We start from the raw sequence: 11,158 nt of genomic DNA, 5'->3' as shown, positions 1-11,158 counted from the left end.
ATAATGAGGGGAAAGGATTTGGATGTTGAACCAATGATTGGGCTTATTATGGATATTGGGCCAATGTGTTTTTCTTTTTTTTCATATGGTTCAGCCGTTCAAACTTTGGATTAAGTTTGGAGCGAATGGGTTTTTTTTTTTTTGTCATAAGGAGTGAATGATTTGATAAGGCGGACTTCGTGTCGGATTTGAGTGTGTGTATGTGAACTTGTACAATAAAATTACTTCTGCACACTAAATAAAATAGATCGTCCAACTAATTTGATTATTATCCCAATAATATTTAGTCATCACTTTAAACATGGGTTAATTTTCTAAACTCAACAACCTTTTACACTATTACATTTGTAAAAGATAATTTTATAGTAAAAAAATCCAATAAAAAATTGAAATATACTAAACTACTAAGTAGAAAGATACCATCATAATAATAATATATTTAAGAATAAAATTTATCAAAAATTAAAAAATGTTCAGGATAGTTTCCAAACATATTTTCTTAAATATTAATTAATAAAAAAATATGAAGGGTAGCATAATATTAAATTATAAAATTAATATCATTTACATGTATATTAAGATAAAATATAGTTATGTGCAACCCACGGATTTAAATCTGATTGTAGTAATTTTTGGGTGGCGACAAATGTGGTTATTTTTGGCTTAAGTTGTAAGAAAGTTAGGTGCAAATTAAAATTGAATTGCTGTGTACAAATGATTACAGAAAGAAGAAATAGGCTAACACTTATGTATACTTATAAATTGATGTAGATACTGATATTTTTTTCTTCTTAAAAAAGTAAGAATATAAAGTACAGACCTTCTTGATAGATCTAGAATTTTTTTTTCTGTAACACTAATAGTTGAATGATGTATGTGAATAGTTTGATAATAATGACAAATCTGAGATTTAAACAAATCATGACATTATTTTCAAAAGAAAAAAAAAAGGTTTGTATTGCTTGGTATACTGATACTCCCAAAACAATGAACTATTTGAAGCACTATATCAATTTGCTAAAAAATAAAAATCTCACATTCTAGTATCCACAACAATACTTTTTTTTTTGTTTTCTTCTCTTTGTTTTGTTATATACTTTTTTTTTGCTACAATAATACTCTTTTTCTTTACATTTTTTGGTTGGTTACCTTTTGTAAAGTGTGTTTTCTTTATTTTCTTATCATGTATTTTAATGGGATTTGCACCTCATGAGTCCCTGTTTTAATTCTCTCAGTATTCCCCAACAGATGTCTCCTGGCCTATAGTTAAGATAAAATACATAATCATAGAAAAAATAATTGTTACTAAATATAATATATAGGTAAAAGCATTACACCTCTATATACCAGACACCTCTAATATTAATCATATTTAGTTTTTTTATATATAAAAAATATTGGCAACAACTTAAGATAACAAATGTAGAAATAACAAATCAAATTTTATAAAATATTATGTTTAGCTTTTTTTAAATGTATTTATTATCTATTTTGTGGATTATTGTTTTCTGTTTTTGTTATTATGGATATGGTTTTTTTTTTGGTACTGTTGTGAATGTAGTTCTTTTTTCTATTATTTGTGTGTGTGGTGATTTTGCTTTGCTATACGGGTATTTTGGTTTTCGAATCCTTTAGTAGTATTTTATGATGAAGGTACGTAGTATATATAATATTTTGATTATTTGGATAAAAAGTATGACGTGCATGTGTGTGTGTCTGTTTTTTTTTTTAAACTATGAAACTATTTATATTATTAAAATTATACTAAATAGTTATATCCAAAAAAAATTTGTTAAACGATTTAAAATTAATTTTTTCACCACCAAAGAATATTCTTATTATATTATTGTATTTTTTATTTTTGTATGTTGGAGTCATTTTATTTTAATAAAAATAAAATAGGTTAATTACATTATTTTCATTCAATCTACTTTAAAATATTAAGAGCAATTCATGATTAGAGTTGTATATTTTAAGATAGTATCTTTGTGTAGATGGAGCCACGTTAAGTTATATAAAAATATAGGTTAATTAAAAATTAAGTAACTAATTTGAGCAAGAAAAATTATAAATAACTTAGTGTATGCAAAATGATAGATATCGGCTAATTTTTATATTTATAAAAAAAAATCAACATTATAAAAAAGTGACACCAACCTGGACTCTAATAGAAAGTTGGATTTCTCTTGAAATTTAGTAATTATTTTCGTCTATACCTTGCTTCTTGATATTGGGTGGATATTAATTGAGCAGTTGCGATTCTGAAAATTAATATTTGCCAAATTGAATAATATTTAAAATATAAATTGTGGGAAAAGCTAAATGAGCTAAAGAACATAAATATTGAACTTATCAATGCTCATGAGCAATTCTTGGAGGCATGCTGGCAATTTTGCATAGTAAATTTTGGTGATGGTCATAGATATTAAAAAAAATCTTCGACTACATATGAATAACACATGATCAAGCTATAAGCATTTTATTTTATTTTTTTCTTTGGAGAGAAGAATAAAATACAATAAGATCACAAAAATAAAAACTCAATTTCTTTAAAATAGTTATACTATGAATGTAAATGGATATTTCAGAACTATATATATATAAAAGTGTGCACATATTTATGATATTTTTTTGTTATTCGTGACTGTTAAAATGACTATTATAGTTACGGCTGTAATCTTTCATTGCTTAATATATAATTTTGTTATTCTTAATTACATTTAAAACAAATATTACAATTCTTAAATTATCAAAATATATAAAAGATTGTAAAATTTGAGTACCCTTATTAATGCCAATAATACCAATTCATTACATAATAAATTATAAATAGTAACAATTTTTTAATTTTATTTTTAATTATATTTGAAAATAAATATAAAAATTAATAAATAATGAGAATACATGAGGGAAAAAAAGTAAAAAATTGAGAAGTATTTTAATTAAAGATAAAAAGATTAAAAGGTAATTTAATTATATAATTTATATTTAAATTGTGTGAATTTGTCATTTAAACTGACATGATATAATAGTAGAAATTTAGACGGCTAATAATGCATATAAAGACCATTTTAATTCTGTTTTAATATATTACTAATATAATAGATAGTAGTACATAGACTCTCCCATAATGACTTAATCCTTCATGAGTTGTAAAACAAATAACACACGGAAGAAAATGGAAAATCTTTCTTCCGTGGCAATAAGCATTCAAAGCATTTTGCTAGACTTCCCCCTAAATTGTGAAGAAAATTATATGTATTCATACTACATAAATTGAGCCAACATAGACTGACTTATTATTCGACACTCTTAAGAACCCCTCATGAGATTAGTCGAACACCTTATCTAATGGTGAACTAATGTGTGTTGACTCAGTTTACAAGATAAGAATGAGTACATATAATACATCAACAAAGCATGTACATGACAAGTTGACAACTAATTGACGGAAAAACAAAACCCATCCCACTACATTTTGCTAGTTTCATAGCAGATCAATGCATAAATAATAGAGTCTATCCGTTCATGTGTATTCCTTTCTTCATGAGAGCACCGTTTCAACTTTTGCCATGTTGCCCCGAACATGGGTGTCTCCATAGAGTAAAAATGGCAACAGCTTATAATCCTGTCAATATTTACAGATTACACTGCAGACACTACATCGTGGTCCTGAAAAGCAGGTTCTTGGTCTGTTTTTCCTCTCCAGAGGATTATCTGTTCATCCTTGAACAAGATTGGGACACACGGCACCAAATCCTACAATAGCAACATGGTTAAATGACTTCACGCACATACTCATGTACGATCTGATTTTCAGCTACACGATGCAAACAATGGATTTTGACATACCCTTAGCTTAACTCCAATCTTTTTGCAGTCACTCATTCCAACATGCCTGCAGTCCAGTCTCACAACCTCCTGAGTCTTGAAAGCTTCTCTCACTCTCTCCACTACATTCACATATACACCATTTCTAGCTGAACATAAAAATTTGAAAATCATAACACGTTATGATCAGCAACTTTTTCAAACAGGCAAGGACTAAATAGTAGCCATTAGTTTAGCATGTATTTCTATTTCAAATGAGATGCTTTAGAAATTGGAATCAATTCTACAGGCCCAAAATCAATTTGAGATGATGTTTGATTTTCATGAACGATCATCAATTCTTGCCTCTAGAATTGACTTTAAAAGAAGTAAAATCTTTTTACTATCTATCATAATCACTTTTAGACGAACTACCAAACTTATCACTTCACAATAAAACTAATTCAAACTAAATCAGTTATGCTATCTTCCCAAGAATAATATGAAAACATAACCAAATACAGTCTCTTCAATACCAAAGTTCACTTACTGAGTTTCATCAGGGGGTCTAAGTCCAACCCCTTCTTTCTCATTTCCTTCGTTCTTTCATACGTCAAACCCTCAATGACACTCATCACAAGCCTTGGATATATTGGTGCATAGGGCTTCCACAGCATGAGAGGAATAACAGGGTGGTTCTTGGGATCATAATTTCGACCTCTATACAACAACAAAATATTGATGTTTCGGTAGATGACTTTTCCACCAGACTTGTCCTGTAAATACAGTAATAGTACACAAATTATGAATGAACATTGTAAACTGCAAATTAGACAGCAAGAATGGGGACCTCGAGGTGGAAACAAATTTTGTCCATGTCAAGAGTTGGCACACCCAAGCACTTGATTCTGACAGCTTCAGCTTTCTTCCAGTGATTATGGATGTCATCCAGCATGTTGTGTGTGACTCCTCCCTTCCCTACCACCACAACATATACAACATTATCTACTTCCAATTAAAGGTGGTAACTGGTAACTATCCATCATACATTAGCCCAAAGATAGCATGAATGGACTGAGTTTAGACACGATTCACAACAAGGTGCAATGACATTTTGTGCTCCATGCAGCTAACCCTATCTAGTGGGGCAAGCCTTTGTTATTGTATTTAGTAGATGAGTTAATTGAAGATGCATTTCTTTTGGTGCATCAGATTAAAAATGCATCTAGTTTAAATTGATAATCTTACACTAATGATTTTGAAATTCACTTATATAATTATACTATTATACTATATGATAACCTGGTACAAAAATTTACTATAAAGAAAGATCCAGTTGAAACAAAAACGAAAAGAAACTGCAAAATTGCAGTATTTGGCATTTCTCGATCCTTAAGCATTTACACTAGCATTGCAGATAAGCATAAAATAATACAGACATGCATACAGAACAATTGTGTTAGAATTGAAGCCACTAAAGCCAGGAAAGAAAATCACATAAAGTAATTTAACATATATACATGTTTTGGCAGTTTTGCTTACTGATAGAAACAGGTTTGGTTTAGTTCACAAGAGGAGAGGCATGTAGTCTACTTGCTGGTTTTAGTTGTTTTGGTTCCTAATTGCTGTTAATTCGCTATCTGTTTGTTCCCTTTGAGCTGCACTAGCAGGCATAAGGGCAGTAGTCATAGTCCTAGCTAGTTGATTAGTTAGTTTCAGTTTTGTGAATTTTCTGTTAAAACTGTTAAAACTGGAGAGGAAGAACTTCCTCCACAGTTGGTAGTTCCAACCGTGTATTCCAATAAGGGGTTGTGATTTGCAATCCCTAGTTCATCAATAGAGCCTTACATTAACAATATTGAAATTTGAACTATCACCTCATGTAGACAAACCACTTCTCTTACCACCACTACTACTGGTTCTTTTCTTTTGTATTATTTGATTTATCTATAACCATAACAATAACAATAACAATAACAATAACAATAACGATAACGATAACGATAACGATAACGATAACGATAACGATAACGATAACGATAACAATAGCAATAGCAATAACGATAACAATAACAATAACAATAACAAGAGAGATTGCAAAGAGATTACCCAAATTGATTTGCCTTGCACAGTCACTGTGACGGTATCGTTCCACGAGTTCCGCCACCTCATCCTCCGTGAGTGGTTCTCCAAGGACCCGGTTCCGCTCCTCTTCTAGCCTCGTCCGGTTCACTTCCTCCTGAACTGGTGCGCACGTCCCAGTCCATTTCCGGTCAAGCCGGCCAGGTCCAAACGGAGAGAACTTCGGTGATTCGCGGAAGCTGATGGGTGTCACGGAAGAGCTGGTTTCTGAGTAAGAGTATCTGAAATCAAATGGAAGCTCTGATTTTAGGGGAAGTTTCGGGGATGCAATTTTATCAGGATCATTGTTGTTTTTTGTTTTCTTTTGCTTCTTGTTTTTCTCATTTACTTTATGATGTGGCTTCCTGGAGGGTGAAAATGGTGGGTCATAAATGTTCTCGTGGATAGAGCGAGTGAGGAAGCGACGGAAAGAGAGCTGAAAATGACACGTTTTGAGTGAGAACGGCAGGTGGCTCCACATTTGGTGAAATAGTGTCCTTGAAGGAGGCCTTTGGTCGGTAGACCAAGGTTCTGAGAACTGGACCGGTCATCAAACCGCTTTAGTCACTGGTTTAATGGTTCATTGGTCCAACTGTTCAACCACATCAACCGAAAAATCCGTTTTAGAATAGAATAATAAATAAATTATAAATATGCAAGTATTAAGTTGAGGGTATAGGGTAGTATGAAGTTTTTCCAATGGAGTGGTGAATTACCTCTATTAGGATTTTCCTTTTTTTATATTAAATGCAAAATTGCCAGATGAAAGCATGATACCAAGCAAGTACAATTCCTCATCATCACACAAAATGTTAAAAGAAATATCTAACAAGAATAAGAATATCAAATGAATTATCATAAATCCAACTGAAAAATAAACATAGTACTCGGATAAATAAATTTGATAACATTATTAATAACAAAGTTGGTAGTGAACTAGTGCTAGAAAGGCTTCACCAAATGAAGGTGCATACAGGCTTTAAGAGACAATAGACTTGGGTTTGTACAGTAGCATTTTAGACGAGTTGCTTTAAAGACCATTTGGTAAAACTAAGCTTTGAATAGGTACAATACAGGCTTCACCAAATGCTCATAACACACAGAAACACAGTTTCTAATGACACTAAACCTGCATAGTAAATAATCTCAAAGACAATGATCACCAATACCAGCAAATAAACAATAAATATCTCAAAGACAATGATCACCAATATCCAGCAAATAAACAATAAATACACAACAACAATTTAGCAAATAAACAAGAATAAGACCTAAATAGAAAATCCAACAAATTAAGTCGCAGCAACCTAACAATTTGGCAAATTAAAACAACAGCAGCCCAACAATTTAGCAAATTATCAACTTAACAAGTTCAAGAACAGAAAATTACAACTAAAACAAAAAAAATTAGAAGTAACAGAAGAACAACAGAACAACAACACAAGAACAATTAGCAAATTAACAAGTTCACAATAACAGTTAAAATTTACCAGAAGAACACTAATGCAAGTGGAATAATCATGCTAATATATTTTCTGCAAAGATGCTATTTGTGTAGCTAAAATTTCCTGATTACTATGATCCAAATATTCTAATTTCACATGCAATCAACTTACTAAGTTTCTAAAAGCTAGAAATTATAAAACCAACCAGAAATATGGTTAAAGCATTTCATCAAACATGGTGAGTGCGGTGAAATTAAAACGAGATAAGAGAATTCAAAGCTTAATTTCAATGTGATAGAGAAGAGAACATAACTATTGTAAGTTCGTAACTTTAATTCAGTCTATGAAAAAATCCAAACCACTACCAAATCAAATAATTACTTATTGTAATAGAAATCAGAAGTTGCAGAGTTTGAAGCAGAGTATTGGTGTTGTGTGAGTATAGGGAACGGCGGGTATAGGGAACTCACGGCGGCGACAAAAGAGAGCTGTTCGACGGCTGGGTGGGCGCGCGGGTTGGTCGCAGAGTTTGAAGCAGAGCAACGTGGCTTCCAGACGAACGCGAACTCGAGCGGGGAACAGCGAGTGAACGCGAACGGTGAACGCCGAGCGAACGCGAACGGCGAAGAACGCGAACGAAGACGACAGCTGAACGAAGACGCGAACGTGAACGGCAAACAAACGGCGACGGAAGCGCGGCTGAGCAGACAAAGAAGACGGACGCCGAGCTCGAGGAAGCAGCCGCGATCGGTGACAGCAAACAGGGGTTGAAGACTTGGAGCACGAGGGAAGCTAGATGACGGATGGTGAACTTTGACTGCGACGGACGGCGGCAGTATGCCACTCCTTGCGGCGGTGGTGTAGGCTTACAGTGCTAGGGTTTTGTGTGATTTCTCTGAATGAAAGAAAGGGAGAAAGGGAGATAGAAACGAAGGAGCTTCCTTTTTGTGTAAACCGGCCGGGTTCCGGTTCGGTCCGATTGACCAGTTCTTGTCTGGTTCAACAGTTATTCACTAGTTTTATATGTTTAACCGGATCGTTAATATTGTCGGTTCGCAGTTGAACCGATCCGACCAACCCCGGTCCGGTTTTTGAAACATTGCGGTATACTATAAGAGTGTAGACATATGCTGGGAGTCAAGGAGTGAGGTGTAGCGGCAAATGGATCCACATATCATAGCTCATATACCCAGCTCTTGTGGTAGACTGGTGGTAAGTTCCTTCAGCAGCAAAAATTGAATTAAATATCAAGTATATGTCCTAAAACAAAAATTTCAGCAAATGTGATTATATCTTTATAGCAGCTGTTTATTTATCCTTCCTGATCTATATCTCAAAGATGAACCATCTCCAAAATAAAATAAAATATAGAGTAAACAGATATAATTATTTAAGAGTAATGTCTAAGAAACAAGTTGAACAATGAGATTAATTATAAAATTATTAGCAAACTTTTAAACATGTGAAGAATATTTGTTCTCATTTTACAACATATTATGTAAAGCAATGTTCTGAAAACCGGTTTGAACTGGCCGGTCAAACCGGTTGAACCATAAATCGGACACTGAAGTGGTTTGGATAGCAAGAAAAATCGTAGAATTTAAAAACCGGTGTTGAACCGGCAAACTGGCCGATTACCGGTCAGTCGAACCGAACCGAGACCCGGCCGGTTTTTTAACATTGCAGCAAAACGCTGCCGTTTTGTGTTGTGGGAACCTTAATTCCCTTTTTCCCTTCGCAGCCTCCACTTTCGTCTACAGCCTCCCACAGAAGACAGAATATTAGAACAACACCCACGCCACGACTCCACGAGGCCACGACCTACCAGTCCACCACAGTTCAGCAAGGGTCAGACTTCAGAGAGAGTGAGATTGTGAGAGACATAGAGAACGCCTGAAGCCCTCAACGCACTCACCTCCGTCGCGCCTTCAGCACGGTCACGCCGTCAGCTCCGTGGCGCCGTTGGGTCCGTCGCGCCTTCAGATACCTCGCGCAGTCAGCACCGTCCCGCCGTCAGCTCCGTCGCGCCCTCAGCCACTTCGCATGTCACCTCCGTCGAGCTCTGCCTCTGAGAAAGCAATAGAGAAGCGTTGAAGCGTTGAAAAAATTAAAGCCTAAAGTCCTTCGAGCTTTGAGAGAAAGCAATAGATTTCCTCATTTCCAGGTAATTTTTCATTTAGTTATGTACATGATTTTGTGATGAAATCTGATACTGATTCTCTGATGAACTCTTATGAACTGAACTCTGATGAACTCTGATGAACTCTGATTCTCTAATTTCTAATTTTGTGATGAACTCTGATGAACTGAACTCTGAGTCTCTGAAACTGTTATGAACTGATATAGTGATATGTGAACTATGATGAAATCATGAAACTGTGATGAAATATGAACTGATTTTGTGATGAAATATGAACTGATTTTGTGACATGATTGTTTGAATTCTGATTTTGTGAAATCTGATTGTGTTAACTCTGATTTTGTGACATGATTTTGTCATTGTGAACTCTGGTTTTGTATACTCTAATTTTGAGAGATGATTTTGTGAACAAAGAATTTTTTGAACCTGAGATGTCGTTTGTATAATGTATACTCTGATTTTGGAATTTGGATGTTGTTTGTTCATTTGTTATGAACTTGAGAGTTGAGATTATTGGGTTGGATTGCTGTAATATTTTTTGAACTCTGCTTATTTATATTTTATTTATTATTTTATTATAAAACGGTTTTTACGGTTCAATCACGGTCAAACCGGTTGAATCTATGAACCAGTGAACCACTGTCTAGAGCGATTCAATGACCGGTTCAATTTTCAGAACCTTGGTATTAAGTATCGCTGTTGCCGTGGAAGTTGATTTCTTTTTTTTTTCCAAAGATAATAGGTTATATTTCATTAATTATTAAAAAATGAAATACAAAGATGTCCAAAAGCAGGACAGCATAATAAAAGGTGGGGATTTTTCAAGAACACTACACTGAAGGTATTCATCCAACGGTGCGTGGTCGAAAAACGAAGAAAAATCTTAAAGAAGAAATAATGATAAATCAAATTGAATGCACATAAGAGCTTGTCTCATGGAGATGACGACCTAAACTGGGAGTTCTTTGGATTTCACGGAGCAACTTGACAGAGCTTGCTAGAATGGCAGACGGCATAGAAGTAGAACCTTCAAAAATCAACTGGTTGCGAGTTTTCCAGCAGTTCCAGCAAATGATGGCAAGCAATTGAGGATTACGGTCAGCATTCTTCAACGGGTTAAGTATCTCTGTTGATGCAGTCCACCATGTTCAAAAGTCGTTAGAACTCTGAGGGGGAAGACAGTCACGAAGATAACTCTGAGACCATACGTCTTTAATTCTAGAGCAATCGATCAAACAATGAGTGACTGTTTCCGTTGCTTCATGACAGCAAGGGCATATTGGTGATATAGATGGGATGCGGTGATGAATCTGAGCAAGCACCGGAAGTCGGCCATGGAGAGCTTTCCAAATAAATAGCTTAATTTTGTGAGGCAAGTTCAACTTTCATAGATCAATCCATGGCTTTTTCTGTTGCATATAATTAGGGCAAAGCTCCAGAGGCGGATGGTAAAATAAATAGCCAATTCTGTAACCTGAAGCTGTATCATATTGCTTGGATTTGTTCAAATCCCATTGCAATTTGTCCCTACTCTGCTGAATTTTAACTGACAAAATCCTGTTTGCAACGTCTTGGGGAAATAGTTCTTGAATGAGATTCTGATTCCAATTTCTATCTTCAGTAATTAGATCTTTAACTCTTG

At 34.3% G+C, this 11,158-nt stretch overlaps 1 protein-coding gene across 2 annotated transcripts; it reads right to left on the bottom strand.

Annotated features, from left to right (window-relative positions):
* Positions 1-3,131: 3,131 nt before the first annotated feature.
* LOC130982427 (CRS2-associated factor 2, mitochondrial) lies at positions 3,132-8,272 on the bottom strand. Of its 2 annotated transcripts, XM_057906434.1 has the most exons (7): positions 7,847-8,272; positions 6,281-6,523; positions 5,920-6,173; positions 4,661-4,788; positions 4,361-4,586; positions 3,853-3,980; positions 3,132-3,759 (listed from the first exon to the last, which is right to left on the bottom strand). In XM_057906434.1, exons 2-7 carry the CDS (start codon positions 6,319-6,321, stop codon positions 3,646-3,648), a joined length of 891 nt encoding a protein of 296 aa, XP_057762417.1. In that variant the 5' UTR covers positions 6,322-6,523; positions 7,847-8,272; the 3' UTR covers positions 3,132-3,645. The 2 variants fall into 2 exon arrangements, with proteins under 2 accessions (XP_057762417.1, XP_057762416.1); XM_057906433.1 differs by having other exon boundaries at positions 5,920-6,523.
* Between the last annotated feature and the right edge of the window lie 2,886 nt (positions 8,273-11,158).

The sequence above is a fragment of the Arachis stenosperma genome, chromosome 5, assembly GCF_014773155.1.
Source record: "Arachis stenosperma cultivar V10309 chromosome 5, arast.V10309.gnm1.PFL2, whole genome shotgun sequence".
In the NCBI taxonomy this organism is placed as follows: domain Eukaryota; kingdom Viridiplantae; phylum Streptophyta; class Magnoliopsida; order Fabales; family Fabaceae; genus Arachis; species Arachis stenosperma.
Note: the sequence above shows the minus strand (reverse complement) of the source record. Positions and strands in the feature narration are given on the sequence as shown.